This window comes from Tursiops truncatus, chromosome 1 (genome assembly GCF_011762595.2).
Source record: "Tursiops truncatus isolate mTurTru1 chromosome 1, mTurTru1.mat.Y, whole genome shotgun sequence".
In the NCBI taxonomy this organism is placed as follows: Eukaryota; Metazoa; Chordata; class Mammalia; order Artiodactyla; family Delphinidae; genus Tursiops; species Tursiops truncatus.
Window position 1 is genome coordinate 171275325 of NC_047034.1, and position 17934 is coordinate 171293258.

At 50.1% G+C, this 17934-nt stretch overlaps 1 protein-coding gene across 1 annotated transcript in view; it reads left to right on the top strand.

Annotated features, from left to right (window-relative positions):
* The first annotated feature begins 2669 nt into the window (after nt 1-2669).
* SPATA21 (spermatogenesis associated 21) overlaps nt 2670-17934 on the top strand; it is a 32267-nt gene continuing 17002 nt past the window's right edge. Inside the window, 5 exon segments of the mRNA XM_073804634.1 lie at nt 2670-2798; nt 6701-6892; nt 13216-13763; nt 14161-14249; nt 17255-17413. Coding sequence (XP_073660735.1) covers nt 2670-2798; nt 6701-6892; nt 13216-13763; nt 14161-14249; nt 17255-17413 — 1117 coding nt within the window.

Here is a 17934-nt window from a genome sequence, read left to right on the forward strand (position 1 = left end):
AAAGCCATTGAATTGTACACTTTAAGTGGACGAGTGGTACAATACATGAATCAAATCTCAATGAAGTTGTGAGGAAGAAAGTGCCCTGAAAGGGGGACAGAGTCTCTATTGGCCACCCACCCCCCTCAATTCTATCCTCAGATCCCATGCCTTTCTGCTAGGGGTGGGGCTTCCTCTTCTCATCTAGATTCTCACAGAGGTTGTAAGCTCCAGATGGGGATGGAGAGGGGGCTGGATCCCCTCCGGAGCCTCTGCCCCCTTAAAACTCCAGCTTGTGGAATACTGGGACCTGAGAATTCTGAGGTTGAGACTGCGCTTTCTGAGGTGGAGACGATGGGGGGGGGTGTTTGAGGGGTCTGGGAGGGGGGCAGGTTTCCCCCAGATGGGTCATCTACCCCTGGGGCAGGAAGGCTCAGAGGAAAGGGGAAGGCTTAGGGAGCCCTAATGGGAGAGAAGGGAGGAACTCCAAGGAGAGAGAGAGGGGCTCGGTCACAGAGCTGACCTCTCTGTGCCAGGTGAGAGCCTTTGGGAGGCTGGAGCTGCACCTGGAGTGGGGGTCACCTGGGAGCGGAGGCTTGTTTGCATTGTGGGGATACAGGCCCAGAGGGTAGGACTGGAGGGTAGGCAAGGCTGGGAGGAAAGGAGAAGGGAGAGGGGATTCGGGTCAGCAGCTGTTAAGGGTACCTCCCCTGTGCCCCTTGTAAACAAACTGTGAGAGCTACCAGACCCCCAGTGTATCCCCAAGGCCTGATGTCACATGTCTGTTAAACAACTGGTGATTGCATGGGTGAGTGAGGGAATGAATTAAGCTTGTTTGGAGGCAAGATAATGTGGTGAGATAAGCAGTCTTGGGAGTCACACAGGCCTGGGTTTGAAGCCGGTTCTTCTGCAGATTTGCTGTGTGGTATTGGACAAGACTCTGGGCTACCCTGAGCCTCCGTTTCCATATCTTTAAAACAGGGCTGAACCCACTGACCTCAAGGACAGGGTGGTTAGAATACCGTTGGCAAACGTGCCCAGCAAATAGAACGTTCCTCCGTGGATGGTGGCCGGCCTGTCATGATTTAAAGTGGAAGAAGCAACATCAAGATCCTCAAGGTCTCACTGATGGGGTAGGATTTACCCTTAGAAACCAGTTAACAGTGAAGAGAGGTCCGTGGCGTCTCTGTAGAAAGGGTGTTGATGTTGCCTCAAAGGAATTCAGAGGCCGGAGAGAGGGCTAAGGTGGTTGGAAGCCTGGAGAAGAGTTGGGAGCTTGAAGGATGGGGGGGGGAGGTGCTGGAGAAAGAGAGAGAAGTGGGAAACGAGCAGAGAGGCTGGGGGATCTGCAGGGTTAGGATCGCAGGAGTCTGCCCAGATTAAAACAGAATGTTTGTGTAGGGTGTGGCAGTACAGCCTAATAGGAGGTTGGGTAGGAGAAGCAAAAATAGAGACCCTAGGGGCTTCCCTGGTAGCTCAGTGGTTGAGAATCCGCCTGCCAATGCAGGGGACACGGGTTCGATCCCTGGTCCAGGAAGATCCCACATGCCGTGGAGCAACTAAGCCTGTGCACCACAACTACTGAACCTGTGCTCTAGAGCCCGTGAGCCACAACTACTGAGCCTGCGTGCTGCAACTACTGAAGCCCACGCGCCTAGAGCCCCTGCTCTGCAACAAGACAAGCAACCACAATGAGAAGCCCGCGCACCGCAACGAAGAGTAGCCCCCGCTCGCCACAACTAGAGAAAGCCTGCGCGCAGCAGCAAAGACCCAACGCAGCCAAAAATAAATAAATGAATTTATTTAAAAAAAAATGACCCTAAGAAAGGCTTTAGAAAGGGATGTGTCCAGGGCAGGGTCAGGGTGCTTTGGTGAACTACCTATTGCCATTGGTGACTTTAGGGCCCCCAAGACAGACGTTCCCCACTCCTATTCCTTAGCTCCAAGAAGAACGGAATTTTCCTCTCTAGCAGCAGCAGCCGTGACACTCCTGGGCTCTCTTTATTTTTGTTTTGTTCTGTTTTTGGCTGCGCCGTGCAGCATGCGGGATCTTACTTCCCCGACCAGGGATTGAACCCGCGCCCCCTGCAGTGGAATCGCGGAGTCCTAACCACTGGACCGCCAGGGAATTCCCTCTTGGGCTCTCCTTAAAATGCATCTTAGGATATTAAGGGCTCTGAGAAATCCTGCAGGAAGGAGCCTATTTCATTTTAACTCAGCACTTTCCAGACACATTTGGCCTCAGAACCCTTTTTTTTTTTTTGTGGTGTACCTCATGGGACCAATATCCCCAAGAACACCTGTTAGGAAATGCTGCTGTAGGGAAAAGTGTGTGGGTTTTGGGACCCAATAGGCCATGGTTTGATTCCTGCTCTGTGACCTACTTGGTGTTGGACCTCGGGCAGGTCACTTTGTTTCCCAGAGGCTCCTTTTCCCCAGAGTCATCATGAGAATCGGGGAAAACATGTGGGTAACGCATGTGGCTGGCTCTCTGGTCTTGCTGCATGCCTCTCCTATGCCGGGCCTGGTCCTACCTCTTCCCCTGAGCCAGGCTCTCTGCATGACAGACTCCACGTGGGCTGCTGAAGAGGCAGTTGGGTAATGGGCTTGGTGGAACTTTGATTGGATTTCTTTTCTGGGAACACAGCATTTGATGCTCCTCACTCGGTACCCTCGTTGGCCCTGGCACAATGCACAACAGAAACGCCCTGATGTACGTGGAGTGTAGGATCACGGCTCCAGAGGCCCAGCCAAGTCCTGGCCTGAGGACTGCCAGCAACAGGGCTGGTGTTGAGCCCACCATATCAGAAGTCAGCCAGGTAGGGACCTGCATCTCTACTCCCAGCAGCCACCTTTCCTTTCCCCTGCCCAGGTTTCCTTCCCTCCCCAACTTCTTTAATTAAGCCTCTATTACAAGTGGCACAAAACTCAATTCAAACTGGATTAGGCAGGAATGAGAACACATCAGCCTGCGTAACTGACAAATCTACCTGTAGACTTCAGGTATGGCTGGATCAAGGTGCTCAGTGAGTGTCTCTCAGCTCTGCCTTCCTCTGTGGCATTCCCAGGCAGGCTCTCTCTGCAAAATGGCAAGAATTGCCCTGGCCACTCCAGGCTTAAATCTTCCCATCTTACATCCTCTGGCTTAGCATTCCTAACAGGAGGAGAGCCTCTTTGCCATAGTTGAAGTCTCTGGTATCAGTGTCATTGGCCCAGGTTGTAGTCATATGTTTATCCCTGAACCAGTCACCATGGCAGGGCAGAGTGGCCTGGATCTCTTGGTATAATGGAACCAGAGGTGGTACTCAGCTTGCTCCGCTGAGCTGCGTGGGCCGAATGGAGACAGGAAGTTTCCCATAAAAGAATGTTGGCTTTGTTATCAAAAGAGATGCTGGCTGGGTGAGCAAAATAAGAATTGCCTATTTACTTCCATCGCCTTTAGCCTCCCTGTCCCTGATATCCTTTAGTCCCCTGACAGCTGCTCAAAGCTTCCATCCATGACCCTCCTCATCCCCTAGCCTGCAACCTAAGCTCTCAGTGCTCCTCTCGGCCTCTTTCCATCAAAAAAAAAAAAAATTTTTTTTTGAATGCCAAGTGGCATGAATTGAAGAGCACTGAGAAGATCTTCCTTTCTGTGTCCCCAGAGCCAAAAATGTCACCATAAAAATAGTCAACACTCCCTTGGATTAAGTATCACCCTCTCCCTGTAGCCTCTGTTATAAATCATGGCTTCTCCTAGGCGCCCGGAGAGGGCCTGAAATGGGGGTCTTGGAAGGAGGCTGTGGTAAACATTCAGGGCTTCCTTTACCTGCCCATTTACTTTTCCAATGCGCATAGTCAGGGGGTCTCAGTGCCACCACTTAACCAGCTGTATGACCTTGGGCACGTCACTGCAGCCCTTTGAGCCTCATGGGCTCATGTGTGTCATGTCGAGGATTAACTGAGTTAAGTCCCTGGAGGCACCTGACACTGGCCCTGCCCCGTGGTAGATGCCCTTAGTGTTGGCTCACAGTGAAAACTTGTATTATCAACTGATTGAGCCAGGTTGCCTGGAGTTTGCTGACTCAGGTGAGGCTTGGAGCTGCCTCTAAGTCACTGACTCAAGGTCACCCAACTAGAGAGTGATGGGCATCAACACCCAGCTCCAGAGCCTGAGCTCTGAAGTAGCGGAAATTGTGGAAGCCTCTCTTGGAACTTGTGAGGGTCTTGAAGTCCCCCAGGGCACTCTGTCAAGTTGTCCTCAGTGACATCCCCTTGGCCCAGGTACTACTCTGGACTCCAGGTTCACGTTGGAGCCATCGGTGCTGACCGAGCCTCTCTCCCCCTGCCCCTTGTCTCCTCCTTGCCTCTCTCCAATGTCTTCCCCAGTTAGGCACGGGATCTCCCCGTCCCTGAGGCCAGGACGATGCCAGAGAGTGGGAGAATCCCTCCAGAATGGGCCAACACTTGAGCCAGTACCATGGGCATCTTCGTTCTAGGTTGTGTTTACAGATGCTGAAGGGATAGACAGTGGGAAGCAGCCCTCATCAGAACCAGGAGAGCCAGAGGACGGGCCCAGACACAGAGAGGCAACAGAGAAGGGGTCTCCAGAGCTCAGCACCCAGGAGCAGATGCCTCTGGCGGGGCCAAGGTGAGCCAGGGGCTTCCCAGAGAGCAGCTCCAGGAGAGAATCCCCTGTGACTCACCTGGTGGTGGGGGAGAGGAGGGACAACTTCCAGGCTAAGGTGGATCCACCAAGTCACAGCCCCTGTGACAAGTCACAGCCTCTTTCATAGCATGAATCACACTAAATAATTATTCATGTCGACCTTTTGCCTGAGCTCCCCCACTAGGCCACAAACTTCTGTGATGTGTCTTGTTCAAGGGGCATTTATGTCTTGTTTAACCTCACATCCCTCATGCCGTGGACTCTGCCTGTAGCAGATGAGCAATAAATACGTATTCACTGAATTCATAGAAGAATGAACAAAAGAGAGGCTGAGAGACACAGAAACACACATTTATGTGGAATTATTGTTATTACTTTCTAAATATTGTATATATCTTTAAGCTTGCCTACAGTGAGAATATATTCTTTTTAAAAAGAGAAAATGGAGGGGCTTCCCTGGTGGCACAGTGGTTGAGAGTCCGCCTGCCGATGCAGGGGACACAGGTTCGTGCCCCGGTCCGGGAAGATCCCACATGCCGCGGAGCGGCTGGGCCTGTGAGCCATGGCCGCTGAGCCTGCGCGTCTGGAGCCTGTGCTCCGCAACGGGAGAGGCCACAACAGTGAGAGGTCCGCGTACCGCAAAAAAAAAAAAAAAAAAAAAAAAAAGAGAAAATGGAGAGAGAGCCAGACAGAGGCAAAGTGAAAGACTTGGGAGACTGGTCAGCTTATCATTTAAATTTGATTATAACCAAAAACCTCTAAATAATCTCTTCTACACGATAAGTTAGGGGAATCAATCAAAGCCAGGTGTCAGCACCCCTGAGACAGGCGTTGCGCACCGTGCTGGCAGAAATAGAAACCATTTCCACACATCTGCTTACACAACCTGGCACTTTGTTTAAACTGCTTTAAAACTGTCTTTACCCTCATCTATTTCTAGAAATATCTAGGAAATAAGTGCATATTCAGGCAAAGTTTTATGCACAAAGATTTCCACATTATTTTAAATGCTAAAAAATTGGAAATGCCAGTGTGCACTAAATGCTCACAATAGGGGGATGGTTAAGTAAATTATGATTTTCTATAAAATAGAGAATTTTAGGGGACTTCCCTGGTGGTCCAGCGGTTAAGACTCCACGCTTCCACTGAAGGGGGCGCAGGTTCAATCCCTGGTCAGGGAACTAAGATCCCACATGCCACACAGTGCGGCCAAAAAGTAAAAAAAAAAAGAGAGAGAGAGAGAGAGAATTTTATACTTTCATTAAAAAGCATGCTTAGGGCTTCCCTGGTGGCACAGTGGTTGAGAGTCCGCCTGCCGATGCAGGGGACACGGGTTCGTGCCCCGATCCGGGAGGATCCCACATGCCGCGGAGCGGCTGGGTCCGTGAGCCATGGCCGCTGAGCCTGCGCGTCCCGAGCCTGTGCTCCGCAACGGAAGAGGCCGCAGCAGTGAGAGGCCCGCATATCGCAAAAAAAAAAAAAAAAAAAAGCATGCTTATGAGAGATTTTTGGCATGGGAAAAATTTAGATTATACTGTTAATTGAAAAAAGATTGCAAAATTGTATTCGCAATATAACTAGGTAAAATTATGTAATAATTGAAGATGGTATTTAAATTAATCCCCATTAAAAATATGTATGTATATCCTTAGGAAGAAGCCTGCAGGAAATACTCCGGAATATTAAAGTGAGATCAGATAGGTGCAGATTCAAATCCGGACCTGTCAACTTCAGCTTCATGACCCGAGGCTTAAGTCTTCCGACCTCTCTGAATCTCAGTTCTCCCTGATCTTTCTTTTTTTTTTCTAAAAAGCAATAAGTAATAATAAAATATTAAATCCTAACTCTCTTAAACATTGACCTCAAAGTGTCTGTGATTGGGGGAATTCACATTAGTCCTTTATTCTTTCTCCTAGGCATTAAGTTATGCACCTATGGTGTGCTGAGCCCTGTGCGGGTGCTCTGGGAACTACGAAGAAATATAAGAATGTAAAACTCTGCCCCAGTTTGGGAGCTGAGGTGTCCCTTTGTCTGTTCTCCCCAGGATGAAGCAGTCATCTTTGGCCCCCACAGGAAGGGCCCGGGGAGCTGCAAGCAGGCCAGGATCAGGCCACGCCAGGAAGTGAGCTGGAGGTGCTGCCATCCAGGGTCCCTGCAGCACAGGAAAGGCTGCAGCAGCAGAGCTCATGGAAGGAGACCAAGGACCAACAGGGGAGCCAGCAGAACCTAGGAACTGTGGAGGGTCAGTTCCCCGAGAGCCACCAGGTAATGTCCATGGAGACCTGGGCAGGAGGGTATGGAATGACTGACCCACAGGGGAGGCGAGGGAGCAGGGAATTGTTGGAGGAGATGATGGGGGGTTCTGTGTAAAATTAAAATCGGGACATGCTGGTTTTAACAAAGCTCAGATAGCTTTTCACGATGATGGCGCTGAAGGCAAAGAAGGAAGCCCCTGCCCCTCCTGAAGCCAAAGCTAAAGCAAAGGCTTTGAAGGTCAAGAAAGCAGTGTGGAAAGGCGTCCATAGCCACACACACACACAAAAGAAGATCCGGACGTCACTCACCTTCCGATGGCCCAAAACACTGCGGCTCAGGAGGCAGCCCAAATATCCTCAGAAGAGCCCCCTAGGAGAAACAAGCTTGACCACTGTGCTACCATCAAGTTCCCCTCACCACCGAGTCAGACATGAAGAACATAGAAGACGACAAGGGACTTCCCTTCCTTGTCGGAGTGGCGGAGTGGTTAAGAATCCGCCTGCCAATGCAGGGGACACGAGGTCGAGCCCTGGTGCCACGTGCTGTGGAGCAACTAAGCCTGTGTGCCACAACTACTGAAGCCCGCGCGCCTAGAACCCGAGCTCTGCTACGAGAGAAGCCACCGCAATGAAAAGCCCGCGTGCCGCAACGAAGAGTAGCCCCTGCTCACCACAAGTAGAGAAAGCCTGCGCGCAGCAACGAAGACCCAACGCAGCCAAAAATAAATAAATAAAAAGAAAACAAAAGAAAGGAAAATAGAAGAAAACAACACACTGGTGTTCATTGCAGACGTCAAGGCCAACAAGCACCAGTTTAAACAAGCTGTGAAGAAGCTCTATGACATTGACGTGGCTAAGGTCCACACCCTGATCAGGCCTGTTGGAGAGAAGAAGGCACATGTTTGAGTGGCTCCTGACTATGATGCTTTAGATGTTGCCAACAAAATTGGGATCATCTATACTGAGTCCAGCTGGCCAATTCTCAATATAAAAGTTTTCACTATAAAAAAACAAAAACAAAGCTCAATTTCTTTTTTTTTTGGCAGTACGCGGGCCTCTCACTGCTGTGGCCTCTCCCGTTGCAGAGCACAGGCTCCGGACGCGCAGGCTCAGTGGCCATGGCTCACGGGCCCAGCCGCTCCGCGGCATGTGGGATCTTCCCAGACCGGGGCACGAACCCGTGTCCCCTGCATCGGCAGGCGGACTCTCAACCACTGTGCCACCAGGGAAGCCCTCAATTTTTTTTTTTTTTAATGCTAGGATATTCTAGCATCTGTTTCTTAGCTGCTGAGCACTATGGGACCCTGCAAGATGTGGTTAGAGTATGGTACCTTTTCCAAACTTATTTGAATGTAAAATATCTTTTAATTTATTTTTATTTTAAGATTTAAGTTTTTTTTAAAAAAACAAACAGCTTCAGTGAGGTATAATTGACATACACTTGCGCATACTTCAAGTATACAATTTGATGTTTTGGACACGTGTATACCCACGAAACCGTCACCACAATCAAGAAAACAAACACATCTATCACCCCCCAAAATTTTCTGTGCCCCTTTGTCATCTCTCTTCCCATTCACCCCCAGCCTCAGGCAACCACTGATCTGCTTTCTGTCGCTATAAACTTGTTTGTATTTCCCAAAATTTTCCATAAATAGAAGCATACAGTATCCACTCTTTTAGTCTGGCTTCTTTAAACTATCATGATTATTTTGAGAGTCAGCTATGTTAATGTGTGGATGAATGCTTTATTCTTTTTATTGCTGAGTAATATTCCATTGTACGGCTATGTCACAATTTCTCGTCCTACTATATAGCACAGGGAACTATATTCAATATCTTGTGATAGACCATATAGGAAAAGAATATGAAGAGGAGTGTTTATATATGTATAACTGAATCACTTTGCTGTACAGTGGAAAGAAACAAAAACCAGTTTCTTCATTCTTTCATCTATTGATGGACATTTGGTTTGTTTCAACTTTTTGACTACTACAAATAAGACTTACAGAAACATTCATGTCTATACATACATGTACTTTCATTTCTCTTGGGCAAATAAATGCTTAGGAGTAGAATGGGCCATATGGTATTTGTATGTTTAACTTATTAAGACACTGCCAAACTTTTCTCCAAGGTGGTTGTGCCATTTTACGTTCCCATGAGCAATGTATGAGAGTCCCACTTGTTCCACATCCTCCCCAAAACTTGGTATGGTCAGTTTTTAATTCTAAGCATTCTAATAGGTGTATAGTTGAATCTCACTGTGGTCTTTATTTTCATTTTCCTAATCATGTCAAGCATCTTTTCATGCGCTTATGGGCCATTTGTATATCTTTGGAGAAATGCCTATTCAAATACTTTGCCCATCATTTTAATTGAATTAGTCAATTTATTGTTGAGTTGTAAGAGCGCTTCATATATTCTGGATACGATACTGTTATCAGATCTACGATTTACAAATTTTTTCTTCCATTCTATGGATTGTCATTTCACTTTCTGACCTTTTCTTACAAAACTGGGTTGTTTTTTTATTCTTGAGTTTTGAGAGTTCTTATCTATTCTGAATACAAATCCTTTATAATATATGTTAATTTGTAAAAGTTTTCTCCCAGTCTGGGAGCTGTCTTTTCCATTCTCTTAACAGTGACTTTCAAAGAACAGAAGTTCTTAATTTTGATGAAGTCTAATTGATCAGCTTTTTCTTTATGGCTTTTCTTTTGGTATTATTTCTTAGAAATCTTTACTCAACCTGAAGTCACATAGGATTTTCTCCGATGTTTTCTTTGAGAAGTTTTATTGTTTTAGGTTTAACATTTAGGTTATGATCCACCTTGAGTTAATACTTTGCATATGGTCTGAGTGATGGATTGAGGTTCATTTTTTGCATATGGCTGTCCAACCATCCCAGCACCATTTGTTGAAGACTATCCTTTCTCTGCTGAGTGTGCACCTTTGTCGAAAATCACTTGACCACATATGTGTGAGTCTCTCTACTTTGTTTCATTCATCTGTTTGTCTATCCTTATTCCAACACCACACTGTCTTGATTATAGCAACTTACTAAAGTCTTAAAATCAGTTAGTGTAAAAATCCCCTTTGTAGGGAGTGCCGTGAAGGACTCTGGTTCTTTGAAACATCCCTTGGGAAATCCCATTTAAAGAAGATCATCTCACTTTCTGCAGGCTCCCATTCTACCCGCACAGAGAAGCCTGGATATGACTTTGGGCAGGTCCTGCCTCCTCTGGGCCTCAATGTCCTCATCCCTCAAAATGATGGAAAGTGGGCAACCTTCTAGGGGTGCTGGGAGAACTCCGTAAGATAATGCTTGCAGTGCTTGCTTGAGTAAGGGTTTGACAGCTGGTCTCTGGTGAGTGTTGAGGGTCAACTGAGAGCCAGGATGGGGCTCACCATCTTGATGTCCTTGTCCTTGGCAGGACCCAGAGTGTCAGCCCTTCCCAGGTCACCTGGCCGCCAATGAGTCAGACATAGTGCAGCCAACAGAGCCTTGTTGCACCTTGGACAGCTGTGGACAGCAACTGGGGGACAAGCCCCCCAAGGAAGTGGACACCCCACCCATCAGGCCACAGGGCGCTCTGCCAGAGCCTGGCTCAGGGGGACATGAGGACAGTCCCCAGGAAGCAATGTCCCTAATGCCCACGGCAACTCTGGAGGAAAAGACGGCCCACTCTTCCCCACCATCTATGCCAAGACCTAACACACCCAAAGAAAGGTAAGGCATCCTCTGATGGCCCCCCCACCCCACTCCCTGACCCCAACAAGACTGCTGTTCTGCTAAGCTACAGGGGAGGTGAATTCTAGTCCTGACAGCTCCTGATATGATGTAGAACTTGATCAAGTCGTGCCCCGCTGGGCCTCCATTTCCCCATCTGTATAGTAGCTCTAATACCAGAATTCTTTGTTCCACGGGCCTATTCTTCAAGAGCCATGTCCCCACAGGGGATGTGAGTGTATGAGGAGCCCGTCTGGGATTAGAAGGCCAGGGGAACTAAGCTGGGGCGGTGGACCTGAGTGTCCTGGGGGCTGAGAGAAGGAGTGTGCAAGGGGCAAGCCTTGAGCCGAGCCCCTCCCTCACCTGGGAGTTCCTCCCTTGTTTAGGGACAAGGCTGTGGAGATCCAGGCAGCACTGGGGCCTGTTCCTCCACCTGTAAGTAGAGCCACAGTGGGGATGGGGACAGGGTGGGCTGGGGATCAGGAGGATGAAGGGGGCAGAGGCAGAAATGGGACAGTATTTGGAGTCAAACTGGGGAAGGTGTGAGCGTGTGCCTGTGTGTTTACATGAGTGTGCACATGTATGTGCATGTGTGTATGTGTGTGTTTGCACATGTGCATGTGTGTGCATCTTGGGTGGGGGTCAAGGATGCTCTTACACTCTAGAGTCCTTGGATTCACCCCAGGTCATGGCTTTTTCCACATCAGCACGGATTTCTTCCACCCATTTGCTCTCAGTCACAGCACACAACCCAAAGCTTCCCTGAACACCTGGGAGGCTCCCATCCCCCTCCCAGCCAACCCCACCTCTGCCAACTCTGCCACTTCCCAGTTCTTTGATTTCATTGAGCAACCTGTGAATATACAGTCATCGTCTGCCTGGTGGAATGGTAGGTTGGAAAAAGAGGAATCAAAAGAGCCTTTAGGGAGTATAATCTACAAAAATATTGAACCACTATGTTGTACACTTGAAACTAATATAATATTGTAAATCAACTGTGCTTCAATTTAAAAAAAGAGGCTTTAGGTTTGGGGCCTGAGCAACAAGTGGTGTCATTAACCAAGGTGGTGACACTGGGGAAGCAGCAGACAGGAAGAACCTAAGGTTCTGCTTTGGTCATGTCCTAGACACCCAAGAACAAATGCCAGGAGGACGTCTGGAGTTAGGAAGGACAGAGAAGTCAGGATGGGAGATGTAAATGTGAAAAAAATGGGGATAACATCTAGGAGAGTGAATATAGAGCAGGAAGGCATCTGAGGACAAGTCACTGGGTCTCTACCACATTTAGAAATGGAGGGACTTCCCTGGTGGTGCAGTGGTTAAGAATCTGCCTGCCAATGCAGGGGACACAGGTTCAAGCCCTGGTCCGGGAAGATCCCACATGCTGCGGAGCCACTAAGCCCATGCGCCACAACTACTGAGCCTGTGCCCTAGAGCCCGCGAGCCACGACTACTGAAGCCCATGCGCCACAACTACTGAAGCCCGTGCGCCTAGAGCCTGTGCTCTGCAATAAGAGAAGCCACCGCAATGAGAAGGCTGTGCATGGCAACGAAGAGTAGCCCCCGCTCGCCTCAACTAGACAAAGCCCACGTGCAGCGACGAAGACCCAACGCAGCCAAAAATTAATAAATAAATTAATTAATTTTAAAAAAATGGAGCAAGAGCAAGGAATGGCCAGCGAAGGAGGCTGCCGAATACTCAGGGAGGGAGCCAGCTGGTGAGAGAGCGGGAGTCTGGAGAAGAAGGCATTTCCAGAGGGATGGAGTGGTCCTCTGGGTCTATCACCACTCAGTGGTAGGCTCTGAGGAGGGCAGAGATCTGACCACCGCCTTGCAAGGGTCTGGTTGGGGCGTGGTGGCAGAAGCCGGACTGGAGATAGGAGGAAAGTGGAGATGGAGTACAGCCAAATCTTTCAAGGAATTTTGCTCTAAAGGAAGAGCAGAGAACTGGGATGGTAGTTGGAAGGCTTTGTACTGTCGGGAGAGTTTTTTTCTTTTAAAGAGGGAAGATAATACAGCATGTTTCCATGCTGATGGGAATAATCTGGCGGAGAGGGTAGTGCTGATACTTTAGGAAGAGCAGGTGTGTGGTGAGAGCTACATCTTTTTTTTTTTTTTTTTTTTGAGAGCTACATCTTTGAACCGGAGAAAGGGCTGGGCTGGAGCCTGCGTGGCGTGGCCTGGTTGGAGGTGGGCAGGGGACAGCTCATCCCTCTAATGGGACGGATGCAGGAGGTGCTGCATTTGCTGAATGAATGAGTGGGAATTTATCGAGTGCCTACCACAAGCTGGCTGCTGGGTCAATATGGGTAAAAGAGGCAGACGAGGTCCTGCCCTCTGGAAACTTACTTCTGGTCAGGCAGGCAAACAACAGGCACGGACAGGGCCATTGCAAATTGTGTTGATTGCAGTGAAGCAAATAAACAAGTGGTGAGATGGGGAGTAACTCGCTCAAGACCACAGCTCAGAGAGCCAGGAGGGGGCAGAGCCCAGGTCAGGGGTGGGGGAGGACATGGAGTGGGAGCCTAGTAGGTTGCAGGAGAGAGGTGGGCCTCCCCAGGGGCCCAGAGAGGGAGGGGCAGGGTGAGGATCCGCTGCAGAGTGGGTGGCTGGGAGAAGTTTTGTGGGACAATCTGGCTGGCCGGAGGCCTCCCAAATCCCCTGCCCGGTCCTGTCCCCAGGAGGCGAGGGACATCGGAGAGAGGAGGGAGATGGACCATACCCAGAAGCAGCCTCAGGATCCCGCGGGGGCCACGGGGGCCCAGGACCTTGGCAACCCCCGGCCGGGCTTCATGAAGTGCTTGTTGGAGGTGTAAGAGGAGAAGGCCACGCTTTGGAGGGTCACCAAGGCCCGTGCGCCGCCAAGCCGGAAGTCCCCCAGGACACTGGCCCCCGTGCCCGTCTCTGTCCCGGTTGGCAACTCAGCCCCAACCCTGCCTCTGACCCTGCCTCAGAGTCCTGCCTCAGCTCCTGCCATGGCCCCATGCTGGGCCCGACCGCCAGCCCCTGGGCCACTTCCTGCCCCCATGGGAGCCCCAGCTTCAGTGCGCATCACAGTCCTGCCGGCCCCTGCATCAGACCTGGGCTGGAGAAGGACAGAACTTTTGCACCACAGCGGGAAGAGGAGCCTGAACTACCCCAAGGCACAGTAGGAGCCACCCCAGAAAGGGTGTCTGGGATCAGGTCCTGGTCCCAGGGCCCCTGGCTACTCTCTTCCAGATTCTTGTCCCTGTCACTGCACCTGTCTGTTCCCTCCCATGTGTCCCCGCTCCATTTCCCCTCACTTCTGTCTCCTGTCTTTCCCAGCTCTTGATCTTTCATATCTGGGCCCCTTTTTCTCTCTAACCCCCTTTAGACTCCCCATACCTCTGCCTTGCTCCTCCCCTGGGTCATTCATAGACTCTCCTGACCTCTTAAAGCCTCCCCCGGGGTTCCTCCCATGACCCCCTCTGCCTCGGCTCCCCATCACCCGCCCCTAGCTTTTGGTGCAGGGCCAGGGTGGGTGGCTGAATGTGTGCCCTTTGCCCGGGCTCTGTCCTCTGCAGGCAGGAGCTGGAAGAACACTGCCTCTTGAAGGTGTGTCAGATCTGGGAGGAGAGGTCGGAAGAGCACCTCACACTGAAGCAAGAGGAAGGTGAGGGTGGGCCTGGCCAGGGGAGCCCCTTGCGGGGCAGGCAGAACCCTCAGTCCTTGGGTTTATAAGCCCGGGGTGGGGGACAGGGTTGCTGATCGTGCTGCTGCCCTGGTACCTACCCCAGCCCTGCACTTGGCTAGTGGGGTAGGAGGCTGACCCAAACTCTCACACCACTGAGTTGGGGAGCACAATCCTGCTGGGTCCTCTCACCTGGGGTCCAGTTCTCTTCTCTGTTCCAGAGCCACCTGTCTGAATGAATGGAGCAAGCCCTGCAAAGCTCTTTCGCTTCTGGAGACGTTTGTGCCTACCCCAACCCAAGCCCATGCTACTGGTCCTCTGCAGAGGCCACCTGGATGGGACGCAGGGCTGTAGAGCCTCCACCTGTCCTAGACCATCCCTCACCATTTAACAAGACCACCCGCCCTGGACATGTTACTGAACCAAACTGGGGTCTGCTTGCCCACGCGCAGTAAAGTCAATCTACTGACACCGGGTTGTGGTGAAGGAAAGGGCAGCGTTTATTGCAGGCTCCAAGCAAGGAGTCCAGGCAGCTAGCGCTTAAAAGGCCTAAACTCCCTGATGGCTTTCAGGGAAAGGTGTTTAAAGAGAGGGTGAGAGACAGGGTTGTGGGGTGTGTGATCAGCTCACGGACATTCTTCTGATTGGTTGGTGGTGAGGTAATCGAGAGTTGACATTATCAACCTGGTTTCAACCGGTCTCGGGTCTACGTGCTCATGGTCAGCATACAGTTAACTTCTTCCACTTGGTAGGGGTTTCAGTATCTGCAAAACAGCTCAAAGGACATGGCTCAGAATATTATCTATAGCCCTTGAGGAGGAACTAAATGTCCTTGACTTTGTTTAATGTCTGAACTATTATTGTTTTGTTTAACTTTGTTTAATGTCTGAACTATTATTAGGTTGTCTTGTTTGACTGTTTTCCTTTCTTTCTGCATTTTCTCACTTCTCTGATTAAATCCATTCTTTGGAACTTGGGGAAAGCCTAGGAGGCTAAAGTTTTTCTACAAACAAGAAGAGGCAGGCAGAGGACATGGGAGGTGTGTGTGTGGGGTCTGTCCCAGGAAGGCCCCATAGGGTCCTGCTCAGTTACACACAGGTCCCCATTTTCCACTGCATCCCACCTCCACCAAAAAATTTAAAAGTTCTGAACATGCACCCTGGGCGAGGCACTGTGCCCTTTGCTCCCCATCGTCCTTGGGGTTGGGCCCCGTGATTCCACTTACCTGCGCTTTGAGGAGTGATTGCTGCTTCCTCTGGGCTCTGGAGGTGGCCTAATCAGCCGTCCACATCCACTGCCAACCCAGCCACACCCGGCTCTTGCCCTGGATGAGGAGGTGTGTGCCCTCCTTCCACCCTCCGCTCTTCCCCAAAGTCTGGGCCAGAGCGGCCCCTTCTTCTGCCTTCCCTGAGTGCACTCTCTGGCTCCCTAGGACCCCATCTTTGAAGTTCACTCCTTTTAGCATTAAAAGTCTCTAGTCATTTTTAGAGGGGCTTTTCTAGGTCCAGCGCCCACTGCCCATCTTCTTGAGCTGAGTTCATGGACAATGTGCCACTTTGGCTTAGAGACTCAGCATTCTCCCCAAGGCTCAGCCCTGCCTGGTGAGGAAAGAGCTGGCTACCTGCTCTGATCGTCCAAACCACCCTGCATTTGGGATGATCTTACCACTTTTGAGAGCTGTTCCGTTTTCCTTCTTCAGCGTGCCTGCCTGTGGCAGCTCACCACTTAGTCCAACCCTAATCCCAGCCCTACCTCTTCCCCACATTTCAGTTCTGTTCATCAGAGACTTAGTCTACGATGTGCCAAGCAATGAATTAATACAACCTCTCTGGGAGGGTGTACTGTTGTTCTGTCCATCTTACAGATAAGAAAATTGAGGCTCAGAGAAGCACAGTGACTTGCCCATGGCAACTATATTAGCTTGCTCAGGCTGCCATAATGAAGTACCGCAAACTGAGTGGCTTAACATTTATTTTCTCATAGTTCTGGAGGCTAGAAGTCCAAGATCAGGGTGTTGGTATGTTTGGTTTCTTCTGAGGCCTCTCTCCTTGGCTTGCAGACGTCTGCCTTCTCCCTGTATCCTCACATGGTCTTTCCTCTGTGCACATGCATCCCTGGTGTCTCCTGTGTGCCCAAGTTTCCTCTTCTCTTAAGGACACCAGTTAGGTTGGACTAGGGGCCACCCCAGTGGCCTCATTTTAACTTAATCACCTCTTTAAAGGCCCTATCTCCAAACATCATCACATTCTAAGGTATGGGGGTGGGGTGGTATTAGGGTTTCACCACATGAGTTTAGGCGGCAGGCACAGTTCAGCTCGTAACAGCAACCCAGCTTCTTAGGAAATGGCAGAGCCAGTCTTATCACTAGGTCTGTTGATTCTAGCCTGGATTTTGCTGTGGGCTGTGAAACCAGACACCACACGTTATGACCAGGACACGACTTTTCTATCAAGTGGTGCTGTTCTGGGACTTTCTCAGCATTTTTCCTGGTCCTCTGCTCCGGTCCAGACAAACGGAGCTGTCTTAGAGGGTATGTCTATCCAGATAAGTAACTGCAGAGCCCCAAGGCCAAGGCACAGACTCGGAGTCAGAAAGATCTATCTGGTCCTCTAACCTCTGAGCCTCAGTTTCCCCATCTTTACAAGGGAATAAGCATTCTACTCTTACCAGGCTGTTGTAAGAATTAAATGAGAACATGGCTATAAAGAGCTTAGCACAGTGCCTGGCACATAGCAGGGGTGCCCTAAAGTGGGCATGTTCTGGTGCAAGGTGAAGGCAGCTAACTAGCTGAGCTTTTGCCACACCAGCTGAGCCCTTGGTCTGACCTTGTACTAGAGAGTGAAGTGAGTCAATGGGCCCACACCCCTCCACTTTCAGTCTTCGTTAAGTTTGTCCCTCTACCCAGCCATGGTGATAAAGAAGGCTGGACAGGTGGTGGTTGGAGCGGATGGGATGAATGGTAGAAACAACCCCACTGCCCACCCCAGCCTTCCGCAGCTACTTTGAGATCTTCAGTGGTCATGGCGAGGTGGATGCACAGAGCCTGGAGAACATCCTGCTCCTCGTGGGCATGTCCCTGACACCGGCCCTGAGGAGGTGGACTCCTCCACCGGTGGAGGATGCCCTGAGGAGTGCTGATATCGATGGTGAGTTGAGGGAGGCTTCATCCTGAACCCCAGGCAGGGTCAGGTTCATGGGCAGCATGAGACCTGTGCAGTCACACAGGGCTCTGCGCTTACAGGGTCCTGACTTTGGTTTAATGCTCTGCTGTTACAGTCTAGAAATTCTTGATAATCTTTGAAAGAGGGGCCCTATTCTGCATTTTCATTTTGACCTGGGCCCCACAAATGATGTAGCTTGTCCTGGCCCCAAAGTTAGGGCTCCCTGAGTACCTACTCAGTGCCAGGTTCTGGGGACCCAGAGATGACCAAGACTTATTTCATGACCTAAGATGTAGGTGATCTCTGAGATCACTCCTTCCAGAGCTTTATGTGTGCTTCATCGGACATTCCTCCATGACTTGGTCACTCATTTTACCAGCTGTATGACCTTGGACAAATCACTGAAGTTCACCAAGTCTCAGTTTCCCCACCTGTAAAATGGGGCTTACAGCAATACCCATCTCACTGGGCTGTTAAAATAATTAAATGAGATAATCCAGGCAAAG